Below are 21153 nucleotides of genomic sequence, written 5' to 3'. Positions count from 1 at the left end.
AAAAATCCTGATACGTCCACAGCAACATGGTTAATATTAAAGTTAGCCGTACTGCATAATGTCATGAATCTAAATGGGATGGAGGCCAGATGGCAGCTTTACGAATGAGAAGATCCACACCTGATCCAGGTCGGCTCATTATTCATGATTACTGATTTCGGATGACTTTTCTGACTCCAGACCAGTCTCGATGCTTGTGTGATGGATACCCAAGAGCCAAATCAGATCACATGGAGCAACACAAGCCGGTAAATCAAACTTAGCGAATGGAGACTCACCGCGACGGCCTCCAGGACCTGTTTGATAGCGTCTGCTGCGTCCCGCTCGCTGTAGTAGCCCTTCTCCACCACCCTGCAGGAAGGAAAACCTCGTCTGTTATGTCTAGATGATGCCACGCTGAGCAGCAGGGGAGCACCAAAAAAAAGGCTTGACTGAGAGATTTTTATGATTTTTTCACTTTATGGTTTTCCAGCTTTAGCGTAAGCTGGCGACTCGAGTGCAACTTGGCGCGCATGAAGAGGTGAACAGAAACACTTCCGCTGATTAGTCATTTCTCATGGGGGGGAAAAAAGCCTTTTTGGAATAAAACAGACATGGTGGTTTATGCTTTGAGCTGTAGCGTACGAGAAATGAAATAACACTGTGGTGTAGGTGGCAGAGGACCGTTCAGATTTAATCGTTAAGGAACGATAAAACACTTAGCGGACTGGTGGTGATGTTCAGTAATCGATGACAAAACCTCAGCGTTTCAGTAAGAGCAAGAGCTTTATTCTTCATAAACCACTGCAGTTTGCTAATGATTATCCTTTTTAATTTATTAATGAACGATCTTCCTGTACAACATCCAAGAACAATAAACTCCTATTATCATTTAAAATAGCAGCTTGAGTTTTTAGGTTCCAGTGTTACAGATGTGACATTCGGACTCATTACTGAACAAAAAGCCTCAATATGGGTAAATAAGTTAATCCTTGCAGCTAAAAATGGATTTTTTAATTCTTATAATTTTAAGAATCATTTACATCCCGAATATATACTGCGATTTATCGAAGATGTGGTTGTGACGTCAAATGGAAAAACTTTTATAAGGGAGTATAGGGTTTAAAAAAAAAAAAAAAAAAAACTCAATAAGTTTATTTTAAATGCAGCTACAGAAAGCATTACACTTGATTTAGAGGATCACTTTCTAACTCAGTGGTCATTCCTGATTTTTATTTCTTTCTACACCGTAAAGCATTAAACTACAATACTCACTCACTCACTCACTCATCTTCTATACCACTTTATCCTCTATTCAGGGTCACAGGGACCTGGAGCCTTTCCCAGGATGCTTAGGGTACAAGGCGGGATACACCCTGGACAGGGTGCCAATCCATCGCAGGGCATACACACATACACACACCCCACTACAGGCAATTTGGGAACACCAATTAGCCTAATCTACATGTCTTTGGACTGTGGGAGGAAACCCGGAGTACCTGGAGGAAACCCACCAAGCACGGGGAGAACATACAGACTCATAAAACCTTCATATCTATTATTGCAGATTTCTTTTCTTTCTGTCCTCTTTCTTTTACATATCCAAAAAAAAACAGACCAATCACATTGCAACATCTGATAGATCTGATATTACGAGGGTCAGAACTTTGAATGAAGGTGTAAAAACCCTCAGTAGAACAATCTGATCTTTAAAAATTGATGGATATTTTGTCGCTAACTTTCAGAACAGACACCATCTGTCTGTGAGAACTGTACACACAATCATTCATGCACTGGGAGTTCCTGGGGGGCCAGTGTTTCAGACATTAAGCAGACTAGGATAGATGCGTAAGTGTAGCAGGGATTATATAGAGATTTCATGTTTTAATATGTGAGATTTTTTTCCCCCTTATAACTGTGTTCTGTTGTTCTGAGGAACATCAAAAGTCCCGGATTGACTTGAACACCCCTTGTATTATCTCTACTGTTAAACTATTTACACAAGTTTGTGAAACTGCAAAAGCGTCTAAATGAAAGATTATAAACATTACACCCACACCCATCTACTGACCTGTCAAATAACTCTCCTCCAGTGACGAGCTCCAGAACAAGACTGATCTCTGACGGTGTCTCGAAGATCTCCTTCAGCTTGATCTGCCATGAAATAAAATGTGTAAGACAGAGCGCAAGAAATGAAAAAGTGATGCAGTTTAACTATGACGTAATTAAAACACTGTAATAAATAAAGACTGCAGGGAGACTATTAATCGAAGTTGCATTTTTGTGCCAAGCTCTGAAAGCATGGCCATTTCACACTGACACCCTTAACTCGCTCTTACACCAAAACAATTCAAATAATTGGTTTTCGTGGACTGGAATTTTTTTTTTCCGAATAGGCGTACAGTACGGTGCTGAGACTTTTGGATGCAATAAAACATCTGAACGGTGCAAACATTTAAAAAAGCCTGTACGTCCACGAGTGACGATCCTGAGCCGAGGAGCCCACGGGAGTCATTCCTGAGAACATTCAGCGAGTGGAACTCCTGATCCTTGACCACTTGAACCAACACCACTTACAGCCGGGAGTTTTAAGTCCTGACATCGTTCCAAGCCATTTCCACATGTTTCGGCCATTAAAGGAGTCCCTGAGAGGCCAGCGTTTTAGATGTGAAGCAGGTAGGTTGATCATGGCTCTGGCGTACTGAGAAAACTTAGTACCATGATGGTATCCAAGCACTAGTGAAACTCTGGGAAACGGGTATTAGTGTAGCAGGGGATTATACAGTCAGTCATGTGTTAAAGTTACCAAACCTCTCCATGAATTTTGTGTGCTTTTGTGTAAAAACATAATAAAAAAGCTTTATCTGTCGGACAGATGGCCTCACATTTGCCTCTAGAATACTCTTGTATGCAGAGGAGCTCATGGTCGACTCAATGACTGCAAGGTGCCCAGGTGCAAAACAAGCCCAATTGATCCCCCCTCCACCGCCGTGCTTGACATTGGGTATAACGATATAATGACACTTGAAACAACTACACTTGGGTCTCATCCGTCCATACAACATTGTTCTAGAAGTCTTGTGATTTGCTCCCATGTTCCTTTTTAGACAGAAGAGACTTTCTCCTGGCAACGCCTTCAAACAAACCATACTTGTTCAGTCTTCTTCTAATTGTGCTGTCATGAACTTTAACATTTCACATGATCAGTAAGACCTGTAGCGACATGTGCTGCTTAGCACTGTCGCCTTGTACCTCCAGGGTCCGGGTTCGATTCCCAGCCAGGCTCGATTCTTGTCTCTGTGTGCATGGAGTTTGCATGTTTTACTCGTGCTTGGTGGGTTTCCTTCTACAATCCAAAGACCTGCAGTCTAATTGCCGTTCCCAAATTGCCCGAAGTGTGTGAGTGTGTGTATGTGTGTGCCCTACAATAGATTGGCTCCATGTCGAGGGTGTACCCCGCCTTGTGCCCTAAGTCTCCTGGGATAGGCTCCAGGCCCCCGCGACCCTGAATACAGGATAAAGCGGTAAAGACGATGAGTGAGTGAGTGAGTGAGACCTGTAGGGTCTGAGATGTAGCTCATGTTTTTTTTTAGATTTTTATGAACACTTCAAGGTCTGACTTTGGGGTGAATGTGTTTGGACGTCCACTCCAGTGAATATGGCAGTTGACTTAATTGCTTTCCACTTGTGAATAATCTTTTTCACTGTTGAACGTTGAACTGGTTAAAATGGATTTATTATTCTTTCCAGATTGATGTGCAGCAACAATCGCTTCTCTAAGACCATTGTATATGTCTATGATCAATTAAGCAGGTTGATCAATTAATCAATTAAAAGCAGTAAAAGGGTTGTATTTGTATTGCCAACATGTTTTTTTTCTATTAGGCTTTATTTTGGTTTAATATATAAAGGCACGATAAAAAAAGTTCTATGTTGTTAATCGCCTAATACTAAAACCCAAATTCTTTTTATTTTGTTTTTACACGAAAACACATAGAATTAAAAGAGGCCTGACCAACTATAACACACGACTGCAAAATCAAAAGTCCCGGGTTGACTTGAACGCTCCTAGTAGTAATCTACTCTAAAGATAACTCTAGTCTAAGTGCTTTGGGAGGTTAACATTTTTTTTAACACCATAACAGTATTAAAGACTGGTCTTAGCTCAGTGTAACCTGATATTTAATGTATTCTCTTCACCACAGGTTACCACAGACATACACAGACTGTTACATCCTCCATAACGCTGAACATTCAGACATTACAATGTGTTTTATATCCAAACTTACTATATTTGGATGAGAAAGGCGCAGCAGGACCCCGATCTCCGTTCGTACAATCTTCTTGTCAACCTGGCGGAAAAAAAGAGCAGGGGTTGTAGTTTAAGGAAGTTGATGCTGTCTCGACTGAAAATAAAAGGTTACAAAGGCTATACTGCTATATTACATGCTTTGTTAGTCTAGCTTTTAAACAACTTAGAATACATTTTTTCTTGTTAGTTAAGTCTCCCCCGATTTTCTCCCTATTTTAGTCGTAGCCAATTCCTCCCCATCACTAGGGGGCTCCACATTCAGGCTACTACTATCACTCAGTCGGGAGGGCCGAAGACTATCACATGTTTCCTCTGAACCACATGACGTCAGCCGACCGCATCTTTTCGAACTGCTCGCTTACACATCGCTGGACGGGAATCTGGTGTAACACGCTCGAAGGACAGCGCTATCCGCTTCTTCCGCTTGCACAAGCTCACAGACGCCCCTGATTGGCTGTAAAGTCGTGATTAAGCACTAAGTACCTCTCATCCCTCCCCTGTGAGAGAGCTCGGCCAATCAGCTCTCTTTAAACCTCAAGCTGCGAGAGGTTACAGCATCACCCGGGAATCAAACTCGCCATCTCTGATTGATAGGGCGAGCACTTTACCACCACCTTTTAAAGCATGACCCCGTCCTTACTGGCAGGGAACTAGAGCTTAAAGAACAGTGTGCTGAGGATGAAAATGTCGCAACATTTCAATCCGGTTCAAATTTTCAAAATGTTTTCGCTCCCCAACCTTAGTATTAACACTTTAACTGTGAGAATACTTCTTAAAAGAACGGTGTTCGAAAGTCTTCTGGCAGATTTTTTATTTCCAACACTTTACTAATTTGATTTATTTTGTTTTTGGGAAGTTTGGGAAAAGTTAGGAGGTACTTTAAGATTGAAGGGGAATCTGATAAACTAAGTCTTCTCAATGCAAGAAGAAACAAGAACAGAAGAAAGCCTTTGAGTTCGACATTACTCACTGTTTTCTTCAGCTTCTTCACTGCGTACGGCTTCTGGGTGCCTTTTTGCCGACATCGAAACACCACCGACGTGGCTCCCCTAAAAGCAGGAAAAAACATCACACAAAAAAAACACAAAAAATCTGTTATGTGTTACGAATATCACAGCATATTCATAAGAAAAAGGTTACGTAAATGCTATGGAATGAAATAATATACTGTGAATATACAGTACCTGTAAAAAGTTTGGGCATACCTTCTAATTCTGTGTTTTTTGTTTAGTGATTTATTTCCTACATTCTAGGACAATACTGCAGATTTCAGAACTATAAAATAACACATATGGCACTAAGCGATTAATTAACCACAACCACAGTCAGTTGTTATTTTAAGACATGAAGGTCAGCTGTTCTGGAAATGTCCTTGCAAGAACAGTATTGTCAAGTGCATTTGCAAAACCCATCGAGCGCCATGATGAAACTTGCTCTCATGAAGGCCTTACAGAAAAGCAAGCAAACCTGGGACTTGTCATAAAACCGTCAGTACGGTGATAAAACTCTTACAGTACCTGCAGTGAAACATTTCAATGGTGCTGACCAAGTCATTTCCACATCTATGGGCCATTAAAGAAGTTCCTGGGAGGCCTGCGTTTCAGATGTGATACAGTCAGACTGATCATGAAGAAAAACTACCTTAATGGTGTCCAAGCACTAGTGAAACACTGGGATAAGTGAATTAGTGTATCAGGGGATTATATAGAGAAATAAAAGTAGTTTTTATCCTCATAACTGTGTTCTGTTACTCTGCATGACATGCAAATCCCAGGTTTGCTTGAACGCCCCTCGTATATACAGTATATATTGATACTGTATTGTAATTTCACAATGTGTCTCTTTGATGAGTACTCTATAAATAATACGTATTAATTCATATTCAAGGTCATTCCTAAATCGGAGGACAATTTAAGGAAAAACTGACCCTATTTTTATGTAAATTTTTTACGCTATGCAGTAAAGAAAAACAGGTTAGAAACTTAATTATAATAACTCATTTGATTCGACTGGCTTGAGCATCAAATTAACATTTTTAAATAGATGTTTTATTTGTTGTGTTGTGTGCGCTATTAAAAAATTTTGGTCGTCTTGCAAAACGCATGCAGATCCTTAATCTGACTTGCAATCCAAGGTTCCACTGTACTCATGAACCTTATATACAATATATATATATATATATATATATATATATATATATATTATATGATGAAGGTCTTATTATATCAAATATATTACATCAAAATGATAATACACCAAAATATATTACAAGTATACACTCACTCTCAGCCACTTTCATGAACTACTGGCAATTTATGAACACCAATGAACCTAATCTGCATGTCATTGGACTTTCAGTGGAAACCGAAGTACCTGGAGAAAACTCACCAAGCACAGGAAGAACATGAAAATTCCATGCAATCCGAGGTGGGAATCGAATCCGAACCCTAAAGGTGCAAGGTGACGGTGCAACCCACTAAACCACCCATTTAGCACTGTGGCTTAAGTCCCCAACCGACAAACAAGTTCCGTTCCCAGAGCATGTGCGTAAGTTGGATTTGTTCTTAAGTCAGACAAAGTGAGTCTTACAAGCCTTTGACACTGATATACAAATGTAAAGCATACCAATCCACTTGACTGAATCTTTGTCCTCCACACTGCCATCCTGAGGCCAAAAACCGTAATCATGCCTAAGGAAATGAATCTCACACATGTCATATGTAACAGTGTTGTTTCTGCACCTTTAAATCGTTAGGAGAATCCTGTACAGCATTTTGTCTCAGAGCTGTTTTCCACTGTATTGTACTGTTTTGTTGGGACGAAACATAATCAAAATTATGATTACTTAGCATTTGGACAGCTTTACAGGACAGACATTTTCTATCATTGTGCTTCCAGACTGATTTATTAAAACCGGTAAGGCTGACTCATTTCTTCCACACCCCCACACATTTACAATATACCAGATTTTAGATATTTTATACATTCAATTACACACAGAAAATACTGTATATAACTGTAAATATTGGTATCTGGTGCACTGCAGTGTCTATTTTTTTGTACAATACACGTGAGCTACTGATTGAACCAGAAGTGGAACTGTGGTCCGTTCATATCTGCGGAAATTTGTAATTTATCGGAGTCTGCCTGCATACAGTATAATAATAATAACAAATTATTATTTTACCATTATTATTATTTTTTTTATTAATTGTCTAATCTTATTTTAATCTCATCAGATCCAGATTTTAATTGTAGATTAATGTGACAAATATTTATCCAATATGAACCCCATTTTTGTTTTTTAAACTTGCCTAGTTGTGTTTTTTTCTTTTCTGCTCCGTATATAGTTTCAGGTCCTCACTTCCAAATTTGCATATGACCATAAAGTGAACTTACCGTTTATTAGCTCTAATTCCACTGCTCGCTTCAAGTGTCCAGGCCCACACTTGGGTGCTGTAAAAGCTCGGCTTATTTTCCACCTGTCAGCATCTTTTGTAGCATCAGTGATTTGGTCCTTCAGTCCACCACATAATCAGCTTAGGCCAGCAATCAAACCAGGCCTCAGGCCAGCACAATATGCTGTGGACAGAGCCTGCCTCGATCAGGTGTCTCGAACGGGGATTGTGCAACGTGTAAATAAATAAAATGTAGGTAATGCAATAACAGGCGGAACAGGTACCTTATTGCTCTAGAAGCACCATCAGGATTTTGTTTTGGAGGTTTATTGAGAATATACTGTAGCATGGACCGTTTCTGTCTTTTTGGCTATAAATGACACATTGATGCACACACACACACACAAACACACACACAGAGTAAATGTGAACAGACACCAGGCATGCATGACCGCCAGCTCGACAATCTGCTCCTCGTAATTACTATATCCCGGAAAACTGAAGTGTCCCCTACATTCCCACCTCCCTCACTCAAACAAGAGGATTTCACCAGGCACGGACACCACAGGGAAGTATTTTTATACAAATCACAACCCATTACATGGAGAAATATCTTCAGGAGGGGTAATATATATTATTTTAAATAATAAGAATAAAAAAGAAAGAAATTGAAAAGACACCGTTTAATCAATTCTTTTAGTTCTTCATGTCTCTTTGTCTTAATCCTCGGCTTGTGAGCCTCATTTCATTTCATCATTAAATGTTAATTAAAGAAGCTGTATTAATGAGGCGGCTCTGGAAAGGGTGATGTATTAGAAAAAAAAGGGGGACACATTTGCTCCAACACTGTAAATGTTAAAATCATACAAGTGTTATGAATCAGACGTGTCTCCTGGTAGTTTTGAAGGGAATAATAATAGTAATAATAATTGTAATAATCCTAATAACAATGATAAAAGCTAAATTGATGATAAACATTCCTGTAAGGCACAGATCTGCCCCTCGCTGAGACCAATTACAACTTCTAATTACAATCTGGATTGTTTAGGCCACGCCCACACCGGCTTCAAACCTGAATACAGAGTTTTGGACACTAAACAGATCCAGATCCAGCGAGTGCCATTCCATTACGCCCCTAACACACGTGTGGTCACTCACTTATCCTTAACTTCTTTATTAAATCCGACCTGGATTTTTCCGTTCCTTTTCCCTCTCCACCATGCGGACTATTTAGCGTTTTAGCTTGATTTACCTCCTGAACACTTTGGCACATTGTTTGAATTCTTCCTAGGCACTGTGAGGAGTCGTTTTATTTTAAGGCGCTTACATAACCCACATGCAGAGTGGGACTCAAGGAACAACTCAACCCGGTTTCCACAGCCGGCAGGAAAAAAAAAAAAAAAAAAGTATAACACAGGTCCATTTGCTCTTATACTAATGAAATGAAGCGAGTCTGATAATTTCTTCCCCTTTTTATGTGGAAATATATAATCATCTAAAGAGGAGGCAGATGGGTTTGTCATCCAAAAGCCAGACCACAGGGCTCTACTCATCACCAGTAATACCCTGAATCCAATCAATATTCATCACCGAAATAATATTACATTACGGAAATGAAGTCCCACACACACACATGCACACACACATGGAACAACAGTTACAGTAAAAATCAGGCAGAATTGCTTATTAATGGCACTCAAAGCCTCCATTAGTAAATTTTCACCATACTGATCTAACCACGCTGAGCGCTACGGTAAATGGATGGAAATATGGTGGAAACGTGACTAGCCATGATCACCCCTAGCAACAGGGAGCATATTAAGTTTTGCCTGTAACTTGTGAAAATAGACCAGTTAGGCAAAAAAATACAGTAAATTTGACAAAATCTGATTTTTTTGTAATATCAGGAGTCTGTATTTAGAAGATTTAGGATGTCAGGAGTCCTGTACTGTAAATACCCCTGACTAGCTGCGGTTACATGGACCATACAGTATTTCCTCAATCCGATTTAGGATTCGGACTTCCGATCTGATCCTGTTGATCTTGTTTACGTGCTCGAAGCATTTATTCTCCTGTTCCTTCTCAATAAAGCACATTCTCGGAGATAAAAGCTCCTCCTCCGATTTTTAAACAGGAGGAAAGTTCGAGAGGCACTGAGCCGTTAAAGGGAGAGGGGAGGAGAAAGAAAATACGTAGGGAAAAACAAAGGTCACTTAAGAAGAGTCATTTCTAAAAATAACATCTAATATCACATCCTTAAATTTATTTATTTATTAATTTTTTATTTTTTGCTTATTTCAGTTATGTTTGCTATTCTTCACATCTTCTTTCGACAAATCCCGCCTTCTCTGTTATAATCGGTCCTGAGATTTCAGTCTCATCCATGATTGGTAAGATGCAAGTGAAATGCGAGCCAACAGTCCCTCTGTCTCCATCGAGGACCAAGACTTAGTGGACGATAGTTTAAACTTAAGACAGGTAAGAGAGAGTTGTTTTCACAAAGTTGACTGATCAGGAATTGAAGTGAAATTTCCCTCCTGAAAACTTGTTACGTGACTCCTCATGTTACCCCCATGTAGGACAAACGGGCAGAAGGATTATATTTATAAAACCAAATAAAGTGTTTACAATCCTTTCAGTATTTACCTTTGTTTTAATATATCTGGTTACTTTATTAAAAGCGAATACTTAATCAGAAATACTTAAGGGAAATAGAAAATTAAAAACCTTTGATTTATTTGGTAAAAATGATGTCTCGCGGCCCAACCGCAGTACTCTTACAGCCCACACTTTGGGAAACACTGATACCTACAGAACAGTATATTAAATTTTAGGAGCCATGTACAGTAAATAAATCAACTCTAGCTCGAGGTTTTGTATGACTCTTTTAATGATTCCTAATATGGTGAATAAACATTAATGAAGTAATTATAATGACATCATTATATAATGAAGTCATTTAAATAAAAAAAAGGATTTAGTATTATAAAAGTAAAAGATGACAAGGCACCCAATTGTTATAATTATTTCTACATATTGTTTGTTGTTAGTTGCTCTTATGCTCATTCCTGACTAGCAGCCACCTCTCTCTATCCAAAGAACAACAAAGTAAAGACTAACATGTGCTTTCTCTGAGATAAATTAAGCTGTATGAAGCATAAGCAAAACTACATTTGTTACAAGCTGTTACGAAATATTTTGTGCATTGTGTCTTTGATTCACACTGGTGTTAAAAAGCACACACGCCAAAGTTTTATGATTATATAAGCTTGAATTTTTGGATAATTTTGCAAAACGCTGCAACTCCACATACCACATTTTTTGTCATAATTGTCATGTATAATAGATCAGGCTGTGGTTGTGTTTGTGGTCATCTAGATATGAAATCTGATGATTATAATAGTGATGGTTGAGTTTGAATTTTTTTTTTTAATATATTGCAAACTCATAATCTGATTATGTTTTTGCAGTGAGTCATTGGCAGCAACTCGGAGTTTGGTTTGCAAGCAAAACTTTTTAATTAAAAAGTTTGTTAAAAATCATAAGAAACCTTTCAAACAATGCAAAAAATCTTGTTTTCAGCATCATCAGGCTCTTTTTTCCTACCAGCTTTATATCCTGACTACAGCACCTTATGGTGGTTCAGGGATGCACAGTATAAGGTCTAAATGTGCATCAGGCTACTATATCATATACACCAGGTCACAACAGACTTCCGGAGTCCTGATTAAAGATTGAGGCATAGCGGACATAACCAGGTGTACCAAAACCAACAGATTCCTGCCAACAACATCTTTATCTTGTGTCTATTGTACACAAAATGATGGCAAGTGTTGTAGGATTATCTCCCTGCTTAATTTTCTTTTCTAAATATTACTTTTGTAGATGTTGAAGTGCCTCACGGTTCCCAAATTCAACGAAACACACGCTAGTAATAGTTTAGCCTTTAAAATTTAATTCTTAATCCATAGAGTTTGATATGATGTTGGCCCCGCCCCCTTTGCAGCTATAACAGCTTCAACTCTTCTGGCAATGCTTCAGAAGGTTTACCAGTGTGTTCATGGGAATTTTTGATTTATCCATGTCTTCATGGACCTTATAGCTTCTTTTACTGGAAGTAAGCAGCCGAGCCCAATAACTGAAAACAATCCCACACCAGTTTCAACATGACCAGTCCACAAAGCAAGGTCCATAAAGACATGGATGAGCAACGTTGGTGTGGAAGAACTTAACTGGCCTGCACCTCAACCCGATAGAACACCTTTGGGATGAATTAGAGCGGAGACTGCAAGCCAGGACTTCTCGTCCAACATCAGTGTCTGACCTCACAAATGCGCTTCTCAAGGAATGGTCAAAATTTCCCATGAACACACTCCTAAACCTTGTGGAAAGCCTATCCAAACACGTTGAAGCTGTAATAGCTGCAAAGGGGGCGGGGCCAACACCATATTAAACCCTATGGATTAAGAATTGGATGTTACTCGAGTTCATATGCACGTAAAGACAGGCAAGTGAGTACTTCTGGCGATATGGTGCATCAGGGTTATTATTTACTAGCAAGCTTGTGTACTGGTCTTAGAGTTGGCTAGCTTAAATTTGCCAATTTACAAGTATTCCCTGTCCCTAACCAAGAGAAAATACTAAATACGGTTTAAAAACATACGTATAGGGCACATTTAAGCAATATCTGTTAAACTAAGCAAACTACCCATATAACAAAGCTCATAAGATTTTTTTACTTGTGTCAAAATTATACTAAAGATAAAACACGCTCGTACTTACCATTTTCAATTGGATTAAATTTAATTGAATTCCACTAAGAGGTTTGTACACTTTTTGAATCCAGGACATGTTTATCCACTGCTCTGATTTGTGTTTTAAATGAGTTAAAAAGTTCCAACCGACATATATTTCCTTTTAGTTTCGGAGATCTTCGGCTAAGATATTTCGTGGTGATCCGTTGCCGCGACTTGTGACACCACAGGAGACGATCTGACTGGCCACTGCACCAGTATATCTGAAGTGTATTCTCATTTGAGTTGAATGTTCTCAGCTGCATAGGGCTGCTGAGCCATCGTGCATCACCGCCCTGCGTTGCGGCTGTTGCGGTATGCGTTTAATCACCTGCGTCTTCCTGTTTATGCGGCACAGCATGTTCGCCTGCCTCCATAAAAGAAATTGATGGCGCAAAGATAATTTGCGCTCGGAGGATTTAGCTCCGGATCAAATCCGATTGAATATCCATGTTGCACAAGTAATAGGAGCTATGGACGGCTTTCATTCCTAAATTTGATAAATTCTGCACATGCAACCTGCACATTAGGTCCAACTTCACATAATTTATAGGTTCGCTAGTTTTTAAAAAATATATTTTATTATTAAACCCATTTCATTAACGCTACCAATTAGACAGGCTAATTACTACACAAACTCAAAAATAACTATAACCACTATGATAATGATAATGGTGGGTTGTCATTTCTACCATGAGATTGTGGATCTGCCGGCTATGTTTCACAAACCCAAATTTTGAGAGCCGCTGCCTTAGGGCATTTCTCTGCAGTTTCTCTCAGACAGATAGCTCCGCAGTTGTAGCTGCCAAAAGCTCTACTTCTGAACATCTTGTGATTCTTCCATCAATCATCCTGCAAACCTAATCCAACTTTTGATGAGCGTACAACATTTGCAAAAGCTTAGAGGAGTTCTTAACTCGATAAACGTCTATCATGGTAGCCACTTAGCGATAATGGATTTCCCAGCTCTATTGTTTCTATGCGCTTAATGCATGGATGACAGGGAGGCAAGCAGCATGAGGGAGTGTGTGTGTGCGTGTGTGTTACCCAAGCTCTTCACTCCGTTTCTGTTTTCTGCTTGCCCGGTATTATATAATCTCAAGCAACTAAAAGATGGAAGGAAATAGAAAGACAGAGTGGGAGAGAGAGAGAGAGAGAGAGAGAGAGAGAGAGAGAAAGTAAAAGAGAAAGAGCAAATCTCCCTAGATTCATTACAGATTCACCTTGCATTGCTGGATTTAGGACCCGAGGGCTTTACATTTGGCACAGCTGATGAGAGCGCTCCTTCCGAGGCTTTCTAAGTGATTCATCACCTTGTTCTCCATGATATATAAAATCCTGCCATGCTACGGGGCCAAGCACTAAACACTGTAGCCAATAAACCAAACAACCACTTCACTAACACATATAATGTACTCATCTAAATGCTTTTGATTTTCACCACTGTGGCGTTTAACTGCCGGTCCTAAATCCGCAAGACCGTCTACTCAGCAAGCCCCCATTCCTGCAGATTCCTGCTGCCCATCCTGACTCCATATGGGAGCATTTCACTCTAATGTTCTGCTAATTCCATGCACTCGTTCTCTCGCTTTCTGTCAGATGAAACAGCTCTGATTATAATTACAATCCAGCCTGCCAAAACCTTTTCAGTTGACTACAAAGCTTCAGTGGAATAAACGCATCAAAGCCACGCTGGAAGCAACACAAATAGAAAATTCACACTTACCATATTCACCAAAGCGGAAGCTTAATTCAACTAGAACTTGAACAGCTCCAGGCCCTGGAAAATCTGGATTAAACACAGACTACTAGTGCTGTCGATATAGATTTGACGATCTGTTAAGTATTAAGCAACCATTTGGATAAAACTTGTTTAAAGTTAATGTGTTGCAGGTCACCAGTTCCCTCCTGAGGTCTGGTTCATGTAGGGTCCGACTGAGTTTCCCCCCTGGTTTCCTCCTTCCATGCAAGGTGCAGTTGTACCTCTAAATTATGCATGAGTGTGTGTTTGTGTGTGGCATCCTAAAATGGACAACCACCTCATCCGGTGTATTCTCATTTCGCACCCAGTGTTCCAGGGACCGGTTCTGGATCCACTGGGATAAAGCGATTACTTCAGACGAATGAATGAATGAATGAATGAATGATTCACATGTCAATGTGGGTTTACACCTTTTTTATGATTAATGCATACTGGAATTACAGTGTTCCCTTATTCATGTTTTCATGGTGTACATCTCACCTTCCGACTCACCATCTGTTCTGAAACAGCAAGCAACAAGGAATCTCCTCATCCTTTTTTTATAGTATTATAAGGATTTAGTCAACATAGTGTATTTTTTATTTATTTATTATTTATTTATTTTTTTTACTTTTTAAGTTAGGTCTTGGCAACATTTTAACAGGCAACATTTTTAAAAAAGAGGGAGAGAGAGAGAGAGAGTCTTATGATCTTAAAATAATAGTCTTAAAATATGGAAAATTTATTAAGGATTAAAAAATATATACACTGCATATAACTAACTTAATAATATATATTCTGTATAACCTCCTTAAAAGAGACAAAATTAATGCAACATTGATATTTATTATAAAAACACAAATGAAAAAAAAAAAATTACAGAAACAGATTAGAAATATCCAGATTTTTAAGCAGAATATAACAGAAAAAGACATACAAAATGTAAAAATTACTTTAAACTCATAAATAATAATTATTTGAATATAAAGAAATCAACTTAACTAAAATAACATGTTTTCCTTAGAAATTAGATTTTCTTTCTATTAAAAAGGAGACATAAAAGAGTATCGATATAAAAAAAGATAAAATTAAGCTAAATAACCTAAATAATAAACTTTTTAAAAAAGACTTTTGCACAGATGTACATACTATTTTATGTATAAATATTTAATAATAAAAATACCAGTAAAGATACAGGCTTTGTAAGAAATTAATTTTTGTTTTTTAAAAAAGAAAACATGCCAGAGAGTTGACACCTGAGGGGTACCGAAATGTACTGATGGGTACTGAAACTTACCAAAAGGTACTGAAGAGTACCGAAATTTACTAACATTGAGAGGTACACTTTTAAGAGGTAATGAACTTCACTAAAAGGTACTGAGAAATACTGAAAGGTACTGACGGGTACTGATGCGTTTTGATAGGTACTCAGGGGTACTGAGAGCTAATAAGTGCTGGGACATACAGTACTGGGGTATTAAGAGAGATTTAGAAGCACTGAAAGTTATTGAGGGGGTACTGTGATGAAATGTACTGACAGGTAATGAAAGGTACTGAAAGTTATTAAAAGGTACTAAGAGGTTCTGAGAGATGGGGTGTACAGAGGGGTAATGAGAGGTGCTGAAAGAGATACAGAGAGATGATTAGAGGGACTGTGGGGTACAGAAAGCTATGAAAAGGTACTTGATGGATACTGAGAGGGAATGCGAGGTAGTGAGGGGTACAGAAGGGTACTGAGGTGTACAGAGAGCCACTATCTGGGGTACAGAGGGGAAGTGAGGAGTACTCACCGTCCCAGTTCCGACTCCAGCTCGTAGAAGTCCCCCAGCGTCTCTTTATTGGAGCCATCAATCCAGTACTCTGGAGCTGCGCCTGGCCTGGAGCTGATCATCCCCACTTTGAGCATCTCAGACGCAGTGATGCTGCGCTCCCTCTCCACCTGCGCTCTGATCTCCCGCTTCACCCGGAGCCGCGCTGCGGAGCGCACTGCTGCCTTTCCGCCCCCCGAGTCGGTGCGGCTCACACCTCTCACACACTACACACACTACACACACCCACACACACTACACACACACCGGCTCGGTAAAACTGCCCTGAACGGGAGCGACAGGGACACTGAGCAAGGGTTCTGTGTTAAAGCGCGCGCAATACAGAGACGAGCAAAGGGGACGCGCGCGCGCCTTCACCGGAACGACCACAGCAGCGTCTCTCAGTCCGGGGGAGGGGCCGGCCGCTGGGCTTCCACTGGGTCCTACCGCCGACACTGTAACGGGCAGTCAGCGCGCGCTCGCCTCAGCACCGGCGTTATGTAACACACACACACACACACACACACACGCACTGATCTGAGCTCTCATCTCATACACATCATCATCATCTAAAGAAAAGGAACAACAGAAAATAACACCAATTATTATTATTATTATTATTATTATTATTAAATATCTAAAACAGTACTGTATATATAAAGATTATAATTATTATTGCTATTATAAATCGAAATATCTTAAATAGATTTAAATAATAATCAGAAAAAGAAACGACAAAATCAATTGTTACTATTGATCTTTTATTATTATTATTATTATTATTATTATATGCAATATCTCAAAATACTAAAATATCTCAAATATTATATATATATATATATATATATATATATAAAATAATCTTAAAATAATAATCTTCATCATCATAACATCATCATAATTACATAATGTAAAATTATGTTTTACAATAATCTATTATTATTATACAATATCTAAAATAGTACATACTGTATATATATAATTGTTATAATAATAATAATAACAATAAAAATAATAATAAACATTACATAATGTAATTTTTTAAAATAATAATATGAAAAAGAAACAACACTACTACTACTACTACTACTTATTATTATTATTATTATGTACAATATCTAATACTGTATGCAACTGTTATAATAATAATAACAACAATAAAAACATTGCATGATGTTGTATGTTTTTTTTTTTAATTACACTATTATTATTATTGTTATACAACATCTAAAATAGTACATACTGTGGGCATAGATATAATTGCAATAATAAAAATAATAATAATAATAATAATAATAATAATAAGTGAACAATTAACATGTAAAACATTTATTGCTGACCCTACGTTTTTCTAAACCTATCATATAGAACCTATTTTTTAAAAAAAAACGTTTTTACATTTGGAGTTAAAAAGATCTTTTGATTTACCTAGCAGATTGAGTAAACACTGCTGAGGACAGGCTTGAAGCCTCCCTCCCTTTCTGGACTCTATCTTGGCTTGGACGACCGCTCTGGAGCATCCCTACACAGTGCGACCCATCTGTTCTAGTCCTGCTCCTTACCAAATATCAACCTGCATGTTTCCTCACAAAACACACACACACCCCCTGCCCCAAGCTTATCCATCCAAACACCCACACATGAATGCTTTTTTTGGAATAAGGATATAGAGCTTGCTTTAGTTTGCTTAAAAGGAATACTTTAGTGATTTTTAAGCTAATTTAATCCTATGCTAGCAATGTGCAATTGTAATCTTAATGTATAAAAGGGGAGACATGCGCTGTCCCCTCTAAACAGGTCGAGCACTGTCTTTATCTCCTGCATGAGGACAGGCTGCTCTGCAATTAACTAGAGGCAAAGATAAAGAGAAATAAAGTAAAGAAAATGTGTATAATCACAGAAGAAGACAGTGTTCATACTATTTCTACGGACATTTGTTTCCAGCCAGAAAAAGGGTTTCCAAATGAAGACTGCAGTCTTGATTTATATTGATGTGCAGAAAGCTAAAGATGAGATTTCATCCTTCAGAATCACAGCCAAGTTCACAGCCAGAAAAGTGTACAAAATATGCCTGATATAATTTGCTTAATTTCTTTAAAATGAATACTCCAGTGTTTTAAATCAAATTACTGTTAATGTCATCTCCACAGATAAGATCACAGAGAAGAATAAATCTTTATTTGGCCGGAGAAAACAACTAAAAAGAAATCTCAAATCTGATCTCCCCATTGCTAGTAGGAGGTTTTATTCCAAGTCAAGTTCAAGTCAAACCAGGACTTTCGATTGTGCAGACTAACAGAACACTTATGAGAGGTAGAACGTTTTCTCAGTACACTAGAGCCATGATAAAACTGCCTGCTTCACATCTAAACGCTGGCCTCCCAGGAACTCCGTTAATGGCCCAAACATGTGGAAATGGCTTGGAGCGAGGTCACGACTCTATGTCCCACAAACAGATACGTCTTAACACTTGTTAGCACGCTTACACTGTTTTTTTTTTATTGTTTTTTTTTTTCATCACTCAATAAAATATTTAACCAAATATTATTTTCCTTAGCCTGCTAATAAAAATGGATAATGTTTGCTAATTACCGACAGCAAATTAGTACAATACAGTGCAGTTTCCTGCAGGTTTACACAAAAAAAAAGTTAGCCTAATGTTAGCTTAATGAGTTAGCCTGTTATGTTAGCTTGCAAGCCTCATTTGGATTTTGTTTTATACAAATACAGGTTAACCTCATGTTAGTTAGCCGTCTAGTATTTTAACTAGCTTGCAAATGATTCATTACTTTTGTTAATGAGCGTTGTCTGCGGGATTTTTCTCTCTCTCTCTCTTTTTATTCATACAACATACAGTGGAGCAAAAAAGTATTTAGTCAGCCACCAATTGTGCAAGTTCTCCCATTTAATTTTCATCCTAAGTATATCCCAACTATAAGAGACAAAATAAGAAAAAGAAAAAACCCAGAAAATCACATAGTAGGATTTTTAATGAATTAACTGGCAAATTATGGTAGAAAATAAGTATTTGGTCAATAACAAAATTTCATCTCAATACTATGTTATATACCCTTTGTTGCCCATGCGATGTGTTTGGGATGATTGTCATGCGGAAAGACCCAGCCACGTTTCATTTTCAATGCCCTTGCTGATGAAAGGAGGTTTTCACTCAAAATCTCACGATTAATGGCCCCATTCATTCTTTCCTTTACACGGATCAGTCGTCCTGGTCCCTTTGCAGAAAAAAACAGCCCCAAAGCATGATGTTTCCACCCCCATGCTTCACTGTAGGTATGCTGTTCTTTGGATGCAACTCAGCATTCTTTCTCCTCCAAACACAAAGTTCTATTTTGGTGTTATCTGACCGTATCACATTCTCCCAATCCTCTTCTGTATCATCTAAATGCTCTCTAGCAAACTTCAGAAGGGCCTGGACACGTCTGGCACTGCAGGACTTGAGTCCCTGGTGGCGCAGTGTGTTACTGATGGTAGCCCTTGTTACTTTGGTCCCAGCTCTCTGCAGGTCATTTACTAGGTGCCCCCGTGCGGTTCTGGAATTTATATATATACTCAGCAAAAAAAGAAACGTCCTTTGACTTTCAACTGTTTTTACTTTCAGTAAACTTAATGTGTAAATATTTGTATGAACACTAAAAGAGTCAACACCATAAGACATAAACTAAAAATGTTTCACAATGTGTCCCTGAATGAAGGGAGGCTCAAAATCAAAAGTACCAGTCAGTATCTGGTGTGGCCACCAGCTGCTTGAAGTACTGCAGTGCATCTCCTCCTCATGGACTGCCTATTGCGGACAGTCTGAGCACTGATGGAGGGATTGTGTGTTCCTGGTGTGACTCGGGCAGTTGTTGTGGCCATCCTGTACCTGTCACGCAGGTGTGATATTCGGATGTACCGATCCTGTGCAGGTGTTGTTTTCACTGCAAGGATGATCAGCTGTCCTTCCTGTCTCCCTGCAGCATGCCTAATGCACGTTCACGCAGATGAGCAGGGACCCTGGGCATCTATCTTTGGGTGTTTTTCACAATCGGTAGACAAGTCTCTTTAGTGTCCTGCGTTTTAAGAACTGTTACCTTAAATGCCTACTTTCTGTAAGCTGTTAAGGTCTTAACGACCATTCCACAGGTGCATGTAAATTAATTGATTATGGCTAATTGAACATGCATGGAAAACATTGTTTAAACCCTTTACAATGAAGATCTGTAAAGTTATTTGGATTTTTACAACATTATTGTTGAAATACACAGTCCTGAAAAAGGGACGTTTCTTTTTTGCTGAGTATACATATATATATAAAAACACCTGTTTTTACAGTGTTTATATTTTAATATTAATTTAATACTTTTGCATATTTTTCATATTCTGGCTTAATTCTTTGTTGATATATATCTGTTTTTTAAATATACCTGTTCTTTTCTCACTTACTTATCTTCTATTCAGGGTCGCGTGGGCCTGGAGCCTATCCCAGAAGGCTTAGGGCACACACACACACATACTACATGGAATTTGGGAACACCAGTTGGCCCAACCTACATATCTTTGCACTGTGGCTGAAAACCAGAGCACCCAGAGAAAACCCACCAAACACGGGGAGAACATGCACACACGGAGACGAAAATCGAGCCTGGCCGAAAATCAAACCCGGACGTTGGAGGTACAAAGCAACAGTGCTAACCACTACACCACCCACCTCTTCTTTTGTATACCCATATTTATTATTTTTTAAAAATATTTTATTCTATTTTTGTGCTTATTTTCTACTTTTTTAGCAGCATTCATTAGAGGGCCAGCAAAGAAAGAATTTCATTGTACGGTGGGAACATTTTTCTCTACTGTGCATATGACAATAAAACACAACTTGACATTAGCGTCACTAGCTACTTCTATGGCTACTATTACCTTGTGTAGTATTACCCTACCTGGCAGGGTATATTAAAAAGTCTTTATTTCAGTAGGGTCAAATTATTGACCTATATCAAACACAGATAACAGTTAATGTGATTTGAAATGACTGGAATTGGGTTAAGAACACATTATTAAAAACCTGTAGGGACTATACAAAACCTCAGAAGAGATGTGGTGAGAATTTTTTTAGTGGAGATCC

At 38.6% G+C, this 21153-nt stretch overlaps 1 protein-coding gene across 1 annotated transcript in view; it reads right to left on the bottom strand.

Annotated features, from left to right (window-relative positions):
- The window catches only part of camk4 (calcium/calmodulin-dependent protein kinase IV), a 32665-nt gene extending 16210 nt beyond the window's left edge, over positions 1-16455 (bottom strand). The window contains exons 1-5 of the mRNA XM_053484827.1: positions 16014-16455; positions 5262-5340; positions 4269-4331; positions 2051-2133; positions 279-351 (exon numbers count right to left, since the gene is read on the bottom strand). Of these exons, the coding sequence (XP_053340802.1) occupies positions 279-351; positions 2051-2133; positions 4269-4331; positions 5262-5340; positions 16014-16129 (414 nt within the window). The 5' untranslated portion in view covers positions 16130-16455. The remainder of the gene's footprint in view (positions 1-278; positions 352-2050; positions 2134-4268; positions 4332-5261; positions 5341-16013) is intronic.
- Between the last annotated feature and the right edge of the window lie 4698 nt (positions 16456-21153).

This window comes from Clarias gariepinus, chromosome 24 (assembly GCF_024256425.1).
Source record: "Clarias gariepinus isolate MV-2021 ecotype Netherlands chromosome 24, CGAR_prim_01v2, whole genome shotgun sequence".
NCBI classification, from domain to species: Eukaryota; Metazoa; Chordata; class Actinopteri; order Siluriformes; family Clariidae; genus Clarias; species Clarias gariepinus.
Note: the sequence above shows the minus strand (reverse complement) of the source record. Positions and strands in the feature narration are given on the sequence as shown.